Source organism: Herpailurus yagouaroundi, unplaced genomic scaffold (genome assembly GCF_014898765.1).
Source record: "Herpailurus yagouaroundi ecotype Mexico unplaced genomic scaffold, PumYag 67681, whole genome shotgun sequence".
Taxonomy (NCBI): Eukaryota; Metazoa; Chordata; class Mammalia; order Carnivora; family Felidae; genus Herpailurus; species Herpailurus yagouaroundi.
In genome coordinates, this window is record NW_024420481.1 from 3,826,167 (window position 1) to 3,840,927 (window position 14,761).

Sequence of the window (14,761 nt, forward strand, 5' to 3'; positions counted from 1 at the left end):
CTGAATTCCTTGCTCAGTTTCCAAACTTCAGCTGTTTGCAGACCTGGAAGAGGTAGCTTGGTCCGTAGAAGGAAGGACAAGGATGAATATCCCCTCAGTACTTCCCTTAAAGGGACTTATAGCCACTTGCTTCAATGTATGAACACTGAGGAAAGAATAGCCAGAGATTTGAGGAATACTGGATTCAAGATCAAAGTTGACATTTGTACCTAGAGACCTGAAGCATGATCACAGCCCTGTTAGACTGGAGGTTTCAGGGCTGAATAATAACTGAAGGCCTGGCCTATAACAAGACTCATAGGGGGCTTGCATACCTGCCTAGTGGTCATTTCCCACTCCCCAAATGTGTGACTGGAACCGAGTTGCTGCTTGAGAGTAATCCCCACATGGGTCCTTAGCCTAATGGGTAAGAGCTGTCACATGAGGAAAGTCAAGTGGAAACCTCTGAAACTGTTCCCCTCCACCATGGACAAGAATAAACTGGGATGGTTACTTTTCTGTGTCAACTTGCCTCACGCTGTAGGGGGGTTGTCAATCAATTAATCAAACATCAATCTAAATGCTGCTGTGAAAGCATTTTATAGATGTGATTAACATCTACAATCAGTTGATTTTAAGTAAAGGAGATTATCCTCATTCAGGGTAGGCCTTATCTAATCAGTTGGAAGAACTTAATAGCAAAACTGAGATTTCCCTGAAGAAATTCTGCCTGTGGACTACAGTGTCAGCTCCTGCCCAAGCATTTCCAGCCTCATAAATTTCAGACTTAAATATCCTGCCCTATAAATTTCAGACTTGCCTAGCCAGCTCCAACAACTGCATAATTCAATTCCTTGCCACACACACACATACGCGCACACACACACACACACACACACACACACACACCCCTCAGAGCTATCAGGGGTTCAGTTCCAGACTACAATAAAGCGAGTATCACAATAACACGTTAATGTATCTTTTCATTTCCCACTGCATATAAAACTTATGTTTACACTATACTGTAGTCTAAAGTGTGCAATAAATAGCATTATGCATAAAAAACCAATGTACATACCTTAATTGAAAAATACTTTATTGCTAAAAATGCTAACCATCATCTGAGCTTTCAGTGAGTCATAACCACTGGTCACAGATCACCATAACAAATGTAATAATAATGAAAAAGTTTAAAATATGGCAATTACCAAAATCTGACAGGGACACGAAGCAAATGGTGTGAGGAAAAATGACACCAAGACTTCTTTGACACAGGGTTGCCACAGTCCCTTAATTTATAAAAAAAGTTATCTGTAAAGCACAATTAAGCAAAGTATAAGACAAGGTATGCCTGTATGTTTTCTCATTAGGAACTGGCTTACAGCAGGATACATATATTCTACTGGTTGTTTCCCTGGCAGAACCCTAAACAATACATAAAATAATAATACAGCTCAGGGGAGACAGAGTAGATCAGTGTTACTATTAAAAACCTAAAAGATGCAGAGAATGGTAGCCCTTGTATCTTTGCACCTATAGCAAAATGGGGGTTCCAGGATGACCAGCTGGGGCAGAAAACAATTTGAGCTTGGTGGGTCATCACAAAATGAAGATGAATGTTATCTGCATTCAGCCACATTCAGGGGAGGAGAAAGAAAAATTTTCCAATGGACAGAACCTCAAGCAGTACACTTGACTTGGTGTAAAAGAAGTGGCCAAAATTGAGAATATTTATTGCATATATACCAACTCCTAGGCTGTGGTCAATGGCCTATCTAGTTGGGATACTAGAAGGAAAAGAGCTGAAGATTAGAGACAAGGTCTGGTGTAAATGCTGTGGACTGACACGTGGGAGTAGGCAAACTGTGAATATTTCTGTATCACGTGTTAACATCCATCAGAGCATCCATCACAGAAGAGGCACTGAACTGCCAAGCACACAAAAGGACTCAGCCAGGTACACTGGCCTTTGTCAATGATACCACACAACTGGCACAATGGACACATAAGCAGAGTGGCCACAAGGGCCAACGGAGGTCCAACAGCAAGGACTCCTGCTTACCAAAGCTGATCTAATAGGAACTCCTCTGACAGAATGGCTCAAGAACTCACCACTGGTCTTGCTGAAACATTCTCAGAACACCACAGTAGTATAAGACTTTTCCTACTCAAACTTCCTTCTTCCCTCCCCGCTTTTCCAGAGATTAGACCTCTATCAGAGTCTGACTGCTTTTCCAGACTCCTCTTGCCTCCTTCCCCATTTTCTTTCATGGGCATTTTCCCCTAAAAAAACTCTCTTGTGCATCTAATCTTGGACCCAAAATAACATACCAGGTAAACTAAATGTGCCCACTATTAAAAATGTATTCCTCTACTACTTGGCAATGAGAAAGAATGAAATCTGGCCATTTGTAGCAACGTGGGTGGAACTGGAGGGTATTATGCTAAGTGAAATCAGTCAGAGAAAGACAGATATCATATATTTTCACTCATATGGGGAACTTGAGAAACTTACCAGAAGACCATGGGGGAGGGGAAGGGGAAAAAAAAGTTACAGAGAGGGAGGGAGGAAAACCATAAGAGACTCTTTAAATACCAAGGACAAGCTGAGGGTTGATGCGGTGGGGAGAGAGGGGAAAGTGGGTGATGCGCATTGAGGAGGGCATTTGTTGGGATGAGTACTAGGTGTCGTATGGAAACCAATTTGACAATAAATTATATTTAAAAATGTATTCCTCTGTTTTACAGGATCAGAAGTTCAATTTTAATAATTCAGCAGGGATATTAAGGTCCTGGGAACTAATTCCTACCAAAGTCATAAGGGACTGATTGATAAAGTAAAAGGGCAAGATTCTCAAGATGAGAAAAAACTGCCAAGGAGACCAGATGGATATGCGATGGAACTGACAGTATTCCCATCTCAGCAAGAACAGCTAATTAAAAAGGAAACTAGGCCCACAAGTGGCCTGGTATGTCTGAAACATGGAAAAGGAGTGGCTAGCCAAGAGGTAGAAACCCAAATGTCCATCCACTGATGAATAGATAAACAAAATGTGGTATATCCTACAATGGGATATTATTCAGCCATTAAAAGGAACAAAGTACTGATCCATGCTACAACACAGATGAACCTCAAAAACATACTAAGTGAAAGACACTAGACACAAAAGGCCACATATTGTACAATTCCACTTACATGAAATGTCCAGAATAGGTATTCCACAGAAATGGAAAGCAGACTGATAGTTGACAGGGACAAGGAGGAGGGAATGGAGAGTAACTGTTTAATGGGGACAGGGTTTCATTTTGGAGTGATGAAAATGTTTCAGGACTAGACAGTGGTGGTGGTTTTATAACATCGTGATTGTACCAAATGCCACTGAATTATCTCTTTAAAATTGTTAATTTCATGTTATGTGAATTTCACCTCAATATAAATAAATACATATATACATAAATAAATAGCAAGGAAAAAATGTGGAGACATATCAACCAAAAAAACAAAATGCGAAAAAAAAGATGTTTATAAAAAATTTTTTTAAAGGAGGGTGGGGTGCAGAGGGAGCGGGCTAGTGTTAGGAATCAATATCACATTCACATCAAGCTGTCCGAACCTAGTTAAACCACACTTCTCTATTCTATGGCTATACCTGCCAACTGGAAAGGTCACCTAAACATCTAGCACAAATACCAGAATTCTAGAATTGCCTGATATTTCCCCTTTCCTGGCAATTTTGTCATAAATTGGGGTCATAAATTCAAGGGCCATGTTTATGAAACCAAATTTAGGATACCTCCTCCAGTAGGTACCGAGCATATTCCCAGGAACAATGGATTTCACTTAAAAATCCAGGATATTTGGCTGTTAAAACTACAGCTATGACTCTAATACTCAAGGGATTAAAAGAATTCAGCCTCAGAGATTTTACTTATAGTAATAGTAAAAGCATAACTGAATATGATTGCATTTTAAAGGCCTAGTTCATTTGCAATTCTACCAGGCAGTCACGGGCTGCAGTTTCAGTGATGCCTGCGGTCACTGGGGTTAGAGGACTCCCGGTCCCGGGAGTGTCGGGCCCTTTTATGCCTGTGGGATTTATCTCGGCTCCTACTTCTACTTCTCTGACTATGTCCCTCAGAACGTCCATTGTGCCGGCCGGAATGTGTGTCTGAGCTTCGACATCTATCTCTATCCCTGTTCTTTTCTTCTCTTTCTTCCCTCCTGGTTGAGGACCTATGTTCATGCTTAGCCTTCTCCTTCTTCGGCTCCCTCTCTCTGTCTTCTGCTCCACTGCGGCAGATGGTCCTGACCTCAGGAGAGCTGGGATAGTGCCTCCGCACCTCTCTGGACTCTGACTTCTGACCCCTCTCTGAGTTCTTGCTGCTGTGCTTTTTAGAGCCAGGGTCATCCTTTTCCTTTATCGCCTTGCTTCTGGGTGATGAAGAGGAGGCTGGCTGCTCTGCCTGTACCTCCCGGTCAGTCTTCTCTTTGTCTTTCTTTCTTCTCTTTTTTTCCTTTTTGTCTGGAGGAAAAAAGGGGCGCAACCAATAAGGAAAGGAAGATGGAGGAGAGGGAGGGTATAAGCAAAAGGAAGGCACCATGGGCAGCACTGTGTGTGAAGCAGTCATAATCTATACTTCCAGAAAGTGTCTCTGAGAAGCCAAGTTGGATGTCTGTCAGCCTTGATATGTCAAGATGCTGTATAAGGCAGTTCTCACCCTTAATTACCTTTCTAAAAACCCTAACTACAAATACACTCACATTCTGAGGTACTAGAGGATTAGGACTTTAATGTATGAATTTTAGGAGACAGAACTCAGCCCATAATATTTGTCTTCCACTGATACCTCTCCTTTCCCAATTAAAGCAAGGTTTCCCAAACACCTTTCCCCTTCACACTTAAGAACTGATTATCAACTCTCAGTGAACACTAGGAAGAATAAACACTTAGACTACCCAGAATCTTCTCTCGGAACTTAACGCTTTACCTTTTTTGTGTTTTTTTGTGGGTTTGTCATCTTCAGAACCCTCAGATGAACTCTCTGAGGGGGTAAAAGCCCCACAGCCCTTCTCCTGGAGTTCTTTGGTCATATCATCCATTTCTTCTGAGTCCTTAGGAGCCCGATAGTTAGACACATGATCCACTCGGATAGTTCTTCCTTTGATCTAAGACAGACAGGCAATGCTTCAGCAAAGATGGCCCTCCTATCAAACTATTTGAACCCAGCTGCAGAAAGCCATGGTTTGAACCACACCCCTTACCTTCCTGCTAATTCTATTTCTGGGGAAATCACTAAAGCAGACCTGTCCAACTGGTGTGTAACAGCACATACACCCAGATTATAACTTGCTCAGCCCTTGGGGCATCCAGATAGGGCCAGGGGCAGCTGGAGTTCCTGAGGCAGTCATACTAGACAGCCTTGTCACTTTACTCCAGTGTACCACACAATAACCTTCATGTTCTACACTTGCATTAAGTGAAAAAAGCCTGGCTGGTACTGTCCAAAGCACAAGCAGCAGGGGAAACTGTGAGAATTCACATGCAAAATTACCCTCAGTCTGTAACATTAATTTACAGTAAAACATACCATGGTCTGGCAGCTAGAAAGAATTCCTGAAATCAAGTGCAATGCTACAGCTGTTTTCTTGATACAGCAAGTAGGATGAGGCCAAGGCAGACCAACAGTTGGGAAGGGGGAAGGAATCTTTTTTCTTCAGCCCTCATACCTTGCTCTACCCTCACCATAGTGGAACAACTGGCTCACACTGATACTTTTGTTGTCAATCACAACTCTCTGGGTGAACAACAAAAAATTAACCCCTCACTTAAAAACATTTGGGCAGATACAGACTTATTCTATAGGCAAAACAATCCAAAATTTGAAAAGTCTGGCTGTTATTGTTCCCACACAAGAGCAGATTTTTATTCTTACCTTTAAGTCTGAGTAGCTTCTGTCATCTATCCTATTCCCCTTTTCAAAAACATTTTTGAAAACCTCCCTTTCATGGTGATGCCATTTGACTGCTGACCCTTATAAATCAAGCCTAGAACCTTATTCCATCCTGTCCTATAGTCTCCAGCTGCTCCATACTGGTGCAATCAGTGACAAACTCTCCAAGTCAAAAGTCACCCCCCCCCAACCTATGACAATGTTCATCCAACTGCTAAATAAGCATAGGAATTGGGTGGAGCATAGATAAACCTGACTTGTCCCATCACTTTCTCTCAGCCCCAGGGTGAACTGAGAGGAAACAGAGGAGAAAAAACTTCAGAAGGAGTGATTTTTGTAGAATTTGTCATCAGACTTTAACTAGAGAATTTCCAGGGCCCAGTAATGCTAAGTGACTGGAGACATATGACAGACATACAAAGCCATGTCTCAGAGCATGAAGCCATGACACAGCCCCAAATCCCCTGACAGAGGATAGCATGAAAGAGCAATATTTGAGAGTCTCTTTGCTGCCCAATATGTCAGAGGTGAGAGTGGGGTGTGAGGATGGAAAGGTGAGAAACAAGAGGCTTGGTTTGGGGCATGGTGCATGGTACCCATGCTCCTGGGAAGATGAACATGAGGAAAAGGAACAATTGTTAGTAGGGTCATAAGCCAAAGAAATCATTTCCTGGGATCATTTCCTGGTCAGTATGTCCCCACACCTCTGCAACCCTCTCACACACCCAGCTGACCAGTACTGTCCTTGAACCTGTGGCGATCAGGTGGGAAATTAAGCCAAACCCCTACATACAGGAAAAGTCCAGCCAAATCCTGCTTAGTGAACACACTCACCTTGATCCCATTAAAATTGTCAACAGCAAGAACTGTGCTCCTCTGGTCTTCATAGCAGAGGAAACAGAATCCTTTGGATTTCCCAGTCTTCTTGTCCCGCACCAGATTAATGTTAACAATCTCCCCATATCTATTTATTTTATAAAAGAGTAAGACACTATTGATTTAAAATGCAAAACTTTCAACTGAATGACAAAACAAAATTCAAATAATATAGTCTGTACAGGAGACATATCTAGAACAAGATGACACAAAAGTTAAAAATAAAAATTAGATGATATAGCATGAACACTCAATTAAAAAATGGGTGGTAATATTAAGACTGAAGATGAATTCAAGGCCAAAAAAATATTTAAATGGGACTAAAAGAGCTCTTTTACACTGAAAAAGATCCTAATATATTACAAAGATATATCATGAAACTTTATGTATAAATTAACAAATCAAAAATTTTAATTAAGAAAAGTATGAGAAATACAAAGAAAAACTAATAACAAAAGTTATGAGAGATTTTAACATACCACTTTAAGTTTATAACATATAATGTTGACAAAATTAAGGTCAGAGAAATATCAATATATAATTATGTAATACAAAGAAACATAATTAATAATATAACAATTATAATGTTAAATATTAATGTCAAACTAGTGGATATATAGATACATTTAAATCTCACAAAATGAGGACAATTTCTTCTAAAGAGTCTAAAATTGACTATAACCTCCAAAAACCTCAATAACCTCCAAAAACAGAACAGACCATGTCCTCCAATCACAATGTTATACAGCCAAAAATAATATTTTAAATAAAAAAATACCCTAGGGGCGCCTGGGTGGCTCAGTCAGTTAAGCATCCGACTTTGGCTCGGGTCATGATCTCGCAGTACATGAGTTCAAGCCCCGTGTTGGGCCCTGTGCTGACAGCTCAGAGCCTGGAGCCTGCTTCCAGTTCTGTGTCTCCCTCTCTCTCGGCCCCTCCCCCACTCTGCTCTGTCTCTCTCTGTCTCTCAAAAATGAATAAATGTTAACTAATGTTAACTAAATGTTAACCCTATTAACTAAAACTTGAAACCTACTCTCTTAGCTAACAACTGGATCAAAGAAAAAGTGAAATAAAATGAAGAAAAACATCAATGGCAGAGTACTTCAAAAAAAAAAAAAAAAATGAGGGGCGCCTGGGTGGCGCAGTCGGTTAAGCGTCCGACTTCAGCCAGGTCACGATCTCTTGGTCCGTGAGTTCGAGCCCCGCGTCAGGCTCTGGGCTGATGGCTCGGAGCCTGGAGCCTGTTTCCGATTCTGTGTCTCCCTCTCTCTCTGCCCCTCCCCCGTTCATGCTCTGTCTCTCTCTGTCCCAAAAATAAATAAAAACGTTGAAAAAAAAATTTAAAAAAAAATGAGAAGTATATATACCAAAACTTACAGGATAGGGCAAAAACCATACTCAGGAAAATCTGTAACCTTAAAGAGTTTTACATCAAAAAGACAGAATGAATATAAAAGAAAACAAACATAAGGAAAGCAGATGGGAATTAATACAGATAAAAGCAGAAATTAATTAAATAGAAACTAGAAAATTCTACATTATTCCTTGTACAAAGTTAAATTCCAGCTAAGTTAAAGATTCCTAAGTTAAAAAGTAAAGTCGTAAAAATAAAATAGGAATTGGGCGCCTGGGTGGCTCAGTCAGTTAAGGGTCCGACTTCAGCTCAGGTCATGATTTCACAGTTCATGAGTTTGAGCCCTGCATCAGGCTCTCTGCTGTCAGCACAGAGCCCACTTCGGATCCTCTGCCCCACCTCTCTGCCCCTCCCCAGCTTGTGTTCTCTCTCTCTCTCTCTCTCTCTCTCAAAATAAATAAATAAACTTATTTTAAAAATAGCTATTGATTGATACTTAGTAACATGATCATATACATACATCCCAGCCAGGTATGTAGCATCTTACCAAATAGAAAATACAGGCTACTCGTCCAATGTTTACTTTATGCCACTTTGCTTTTACAAAAGACCTATGTTAGTACCTGTTTTCACTAAGAAATCTGAAGAGGATTTTTGCTTTTATGAAATGGTAATTGCTTTTCCACCTTATGCCATTTCAGCTTAGAAAAAGCTTTTACAGAACACTACCTTCGGCTAGCAGGGGAAACCTGTACCTGGGCCAATTCAACTGAGGCCAGGAACTATTTAACACTATTTAATATTGTAGGTATTGGACAATGCAATTACACAGGAGAAAACATGTAAAAAATGAAACAGAAGTAGTAACACTATCTCTGAAGATTATATAGGATAGTCTGTATAGAAAACCCAAGAGAAACAATGAAAAAAACAGTGTAACAATTCAGTAATAGGATACAAAGTTAAAAAAATAAATCACTCTCTTACATACAAACAGTTAGAAGACATAATTAAAGATAAACCCCATTTTTAATAGTAACAAAAAGATAAAATACTTAAAAATAAACTTAACAAGCAATGCACAAAGTCTATATAAAGAAAACTTTTAAAAACTGAAACACCACACAGATTTGAACAAATATGAAGACATCCCTTGTTTTTGGATAGGATGACTCAACATCATAAAGACAGCAACATCTTCCCCAAGTTAATACTTAAATTTAATGTAGTATAAGTTGTGTTTTATTTAGCTGAAGAAGTTGATTCTAATGTTCTCATGGGAAAATGAACATATAAGAATAGATGGAAAAACTTCAAAAAAGAACAAGGAGAGGGAGCAACTCCCCTAGATTTTAAACACACTGAAAACTTCTATGATTGATTAGTGTGGTACTGGCACGTGAAGAGACAGACCAACAAAAGAGAACAGAAAGCCAATAAAGAGGGATGCCTCGGTCCCTCAGTCAGTTAAGCATCTGACTCTTGATTTCAGCTCAGGTCAGTCAGGAGATCAAGCCCTGCTCAGTGGGGAGCCTGCTTGGGGTTCTCTCTCTCCTTCTCTGCCCCTCCCCTACTTATGCATGCATTCTCTCTCTCTCTCTCCCTCTCCAGCTCCCTCTCTCCCTCCCTCTCTCTCTCTCAAAATAAATAAACTTTATAAAAACATTAAAAAAAAAAGAAAGCCAATAAAGAGACTCAAGTATATATGGTAAAGTAACATGGTAAAGGTAACATCTTAATTTGCTTGGGAAAATATGGACTTTTTTATAAATGTGGGAACTGAACAACCATTGAAAAAAAACATGAAAGTGAATCTGTATCTCACACTATCAGAATAACCCTAAATGGATCAGACTTCAATGCATAAAACTGAAACTATACAAGTACTAGAAGAGAATACAGATGGGTGGAGTGGAGAGAAATACTGTCTAATTATGACTCAAAATCCAGAATCAATAAAAAAAAGACTGATAAATTTGATCATATAAAACACTAGAGCATGAGACTATAAAGGGACAGCACAAAGGAGTTTTTGGGGTGATGGAATTGTTCTTTATCCTAATTGTGGGGTAACTACACAAATCTATACACGCATTAAAGCTCACAGGACTGTACACCCCCTAAAAAGTCAATTTTACCACATGATAATTTAAATACACGAATGAATAAAAAAATTTTTTAATTCTGAATAGCAAAAAAAAAAAAAAATCACAAAGTCAAAAGACAAATGACAAATTAGGAGAAAATATTTACAATTTATACCACAGATAAAGGACCAGAAAGTAATTGCTTTTCCTATTCTGTAAAGAATCTTAGCAGGACAACTGGCAAAGCTGAATAAAGCCTATGGATTAGGCTTAATACAATACTATTGTATCAGTGTTAACTTCTTGAATTGATCACCATACCGAGGTTAAATAAGAGAATGCCCTTGTTTGGGGGAAAATACACACTGAAGAATTTAGGGATAAATGGGCACCATGTCTGTAACTGACGCTCAAATTATTCAGAAAAAAAATAATAGGTATACATAGGGAGAAATAATGACAAGGCAAATGTGGTAAAATGTTAACATTTAAGAAAAAGGGAAACAGGTATTCCTTATACTACTTTATAACTTTCATAATTTAAGTCTGAGATTATTTCAACATAAAAAGTAAAAGAAAAAATATAAGAACTCATTTAAACGGACTCCTATAGACCAAACTGGTACAATTTGTGCATCAAGATATAATGATGATGGCAATGTAGTAGAACACATCAAATTAAGTACAATAAGCCCACAGTAACACAGTACATGACAAAATGTTATAACAAAGAGTTAACATCAATTAAGAGCTTTTGTAAAATCACTAAGAAAATGAGGAACACACCAACAGCAAAAAACAAGCAAGGGATATGAATAGACACTTAAAAAATAATAATGGCATGTAAATCTATGAAAAGATTACATCAACCTCACTGATGATTAAATAAAGGCAAAATAAAATAATAATGAGAAGCCATACAACAAATATTTTTTAAAATTACCACGGTTGATTAGCATTCACAAAAATGGGCATTCTAGTGAGAGTAGAAATCGGTACAACCTTTCAAAGAGCAATTTGATCATATTTATAAAACATCTTAAAAACGCTAACATATTGATCCAGTAATTTCACTACGGAAGGTATGAATCCATACAGAGATGTATATACTACCATGTATGCTGCAATACAATTTATAATGGCAAATATTAGAAATAATGCCCAACATTAAATAAAAAATAAATACACCAAAATGTTGTTTTTCCTTAAAGTACATTCTATTTCCTTCTTTATGCTTTTCCTTTTTGCCAAATGATTATGCATTATAATGATTATACATTACCTTGATAATCAGAAAACAAAACATTTTTTGAAAACCACTGTTATCAATGGCAACAGCAATCTTCATGGAGAGCAATGTGTGTAGCCAGAATTGAGAATTAGAATAAACAAACACTAGCTGATCATCACTCAATGCAGATAAGACAAGAACAGCCCCTAAATGGAGGGCTGGACCAGGCAGAGGTATCCTAAGGGGTGGAAGCTGCACCTGCTGCGAACTTCCAGCTGCCCAGAATTTGGAGGAAGCAGCCTCTGTCCCTCTCAGGGCACTCTGCCAGTGTGGGATGCCAAGGCCCTCTACCACGGCCTTCTTCTCATGTGTACTGCCCAATTTCCTTCCCATGGCCCTCTGTCCCAAATGCTGCCCAACCACTCATCCAGGGTCTCCTTCCTATGGGATGGTCCAATCATCTACTGCCATGGCAATGTCTCTGCCATGGTGTGCTGGCTGTGTTTGCTTGCCCAAACCCTTTTGCCACTGTCTTCTGCCTATTCATGCAGCTTCCCTGCAACAGTCCTCTGCCCTCAGGGCCCCTCTGGCCCTACAGACTGTCTAACCACTCTGTGTCACTCTGGGTTGTGCCCAGTCCCTCTCCTCCCAGCTGTCACTACCAGTGCGAGCTGCCAAATCGCTCTCCCACCCCAGTACTGCTGCTTTCATCTCATAGCAGAATGAAGAGTATAAGGTTCACCTACTCATTCTTGTTCCTCACCAGCCTGTAATTCTCAGCTTCTGGATAAAGAGATTGGCTCTGCTCAAACTGAGCATGAGGTTTCACGCTCATCTAGAAACAAAGAAAACAAACTGCTACCTAAACCTTTTGCTTTTTTTTCCCCACTCCTCTGTGCTTTGCCCTAATCCTACAACACCACACAGGTGTGTGCCAGAAGGGCCCTGGGACCATGGGTTACCCTTAGTTTGTAGGAGTCCAAGGAGCTCCACATAGTAGCTTCTTGTGAGTTCCACTCTGTTTGCGTGTAGGCCGAGGCTGGACAAGCCTCAGTGAAAGAGCAGTAAAAATAGACCATAATCCCTAAGATGGCTTCCTAAATTATCCAACTTCTTGGATTTTGCATATTGGGAGACTTCTATAACCATGTCCTGGGGCTGATCTAGACTAGAGCAGATGCTCTAGCCTTCCCCATGCAGGGAGACCAATCAGCCTAGAATTAAAATAAATGGATTTTATGATGCCACAAAATGCTTTATGGTAGCACACTCTGATGACCCAGAAGTCAGGAAATGAAAAAGACTTACTGTGAGAACACACAAATGATGTCCCCTTCAGTCAGTTCATAAGGAAGTCCTCCTAGAAGACAAAAAACACATTTCAATTCCACAAACATTTACCAAGTGTATATTACATACCATGCACTAGGCCTGGCACTGGGGGTGCAAAGAAGAGTAAGCCACAGGGCCTGCCCTCAAAGAATTCAGTCTGGGGCCCCTGGGTGGCTCAGTCGGTTAGGCATCCGACTGTGGCTCAGGTCATGATCTCATGGTTAGTGAGTTCAAACCCTGCATCAGGCTCTGCTGTCAGCACAGAGCCTGCTTTGGATCCTCTGTCTCCCTCTCTCTCTCTCTCTCAAAAATAAATAAACCTTCAAAAAAAGAAAAAAGAACTCACAGTCTGATGATATGATAGAAGCATATATAAGGTGCAGCAGTAGGGCAGGAAAAGGAGTGATTAACTTTGACTGAAAGGTTGTGTGTCAGCACTAACCAAATACTCCTCACACCCAAAAGCTTATGGACAAAGCAGATAGTTTCCAACATAAAACTCTACTTCCACAAACATATCTTGAACTCACCTGTTCTTTTACCCGCAAATTCACAACTAAGTTCCAAAATCAGTTTAAGTTAGAAAATTTTAACCCCACCTCACATAGACCAAGGATTATAAAGACAACTGTTGAGCATTCCATAGGAAAGAAATTCCTCTGCAAATCATTCCTTCCTCATCTGTAAAATGGGAATATTAGTACTTACCCCACAGAACTGTTGTGAGAATTAAAGAAAACAATGGATATAAAATGCTTAGCACAGTATCTGGTGCAATAACCCCTTTGAACAAACTGTCACATTACTGGATGTGACACAAAGTGAACGCAGAGATGATCATATGGCCATGGAGAGAAGGCAGGAGCTAATTAGATGAGGAGAATTAATTCTGAGGTAAGGGGAAAGAGGGGCTAGCAGTAATACAGGATTGTGGCTAAGACCATGAGTTCCAGAATCCCACAGTTCTGGTTGCTCCACATACTAGCTATGTGACCTTAAGTCCATTAACTTCTCTGCACCTCAGTTTCCTCAGCTGTGTAATGGGAGAGGGGACACGGTATGGTAACAACTGTCTCTGACAAACCAAGTGGCAAGACTCTTACCACAGTGAATGGCAAAGGGTAACTATCGTGGGCACTGATTTGGCAGGGGGAGCAACTAGAAATGGGGGAGAGAGAGATATGAAAAAAGGATTTAAGGGACAGACTGCAGAAGGAAATAAGTGTGATGAATGCTGGGAAGAATGAAAGGCGGGAATGCTGAAATATTAAAAAGCAGGCCAGGACAGAATGACGAGTAGTGCGGGAGAAAGATGTGGACCTCACCCAGGAAGATCCAGGCGCTGTCCTTGTACTCGGAGTGCCAGGACACCTTATCTGCCACCCCAAGCTGGACCTCACGCTCATTCAGCTCGTTGATCAGCTTCACTTTAGTTAAAGGGCTGCAGAGACAGGCGGACGTTAAGTGCGGCCTGGCCAGATGTAAGGGAGAGCAAAACTAGGGGGGCAATTTTTCAGTCTCCGCGCCTCTCCCGACCCTCGGCCCGGCAGACGCTCTACCACCCCAGCCATGGTGGGCCACCTCCCGCGGCCGGTCCCTACTTCCCCAAAGATAAGCTGAGGCCTTACTTCATCTCCGCGGGTCCACGCTCAGCAGCTAGACATTGACTTCCGGGCGAGCCTGCAACGCGCATGCGCAGCCCTGACGCCTCGCGCCCATTGGATTCCGCGGTGCTCGCCCCGCGCCTGAAGGCTGGACAGCGCCAGGGCGTAGCGCTTGCGCACTAGCGTGGAAAAGGACTTACCTTGCTCCGTAGGTTTCGCGGTACCGGAGAATTTTTGTCTAGTCCGTCGCTTCCTCCCTATGTGAAATGGGGCGTGAATGTGAGCCGGGTTTATTGCCGGACTCTCAGCTCCTGGACGACGCCTCACACTGATTGGGCTACCT

General features: G+C 40.9%; 2 protein-coding genes across 2 annotated transcripts in view; both read right to left on the reverse strand.

Moving 5' to 3' along the window:
- Positions 1 to 3,485: 3,485 nt before the first annotated feature.
- Positions 3,486 to 14,547, reverse strand: RBMX2 (RNA binding motif protein X-linked 2). Its single transcript, XM_040468185.1, has 6 exons — positions 14,443 to 14,547; positions 14,140 to 14,255; positions 12,791 to 12,842; positions 6,766 to 6,895; positions 4,969 to 5,146; positions 3,486 to 4,502 (listed from the first exon to the last, which is right to left on the reverse strand). Exons 1-6 carry the CDS (start codon positions 14,505 to 14,507, stop codon positions 4,000 to 4,002), a joined length of 1,044 nt encoding a protein of 347 aa, XP_040324119.1. The 5' UTR covers positions 14,508 to 14,547; the 3' UTR covers positions 3,486 to 3,999.
- A 35-nt stretch (positions 14,548 to 14,582) lies between these two features.
- SLC25A14 (solute carrier family 25 member 14) overlaps positions 14,583 to 14,761 on the reverse strand; it is a 58,971-nt gene continuing 58,792 nt past the window's right edge. The window contains exon 9 of the mRNA XM_040468187.1: positions 14,583 to 14,675. Coding sequence (XP_040324121.1) covers positions 14,598 to 14,675 — 78 coding nt within the window. The 3' untranslated portion in view covers positions 14,583 to 14,597. The remainder of the gene's footprint in view (positions 14,676 to 14,761) is intronic.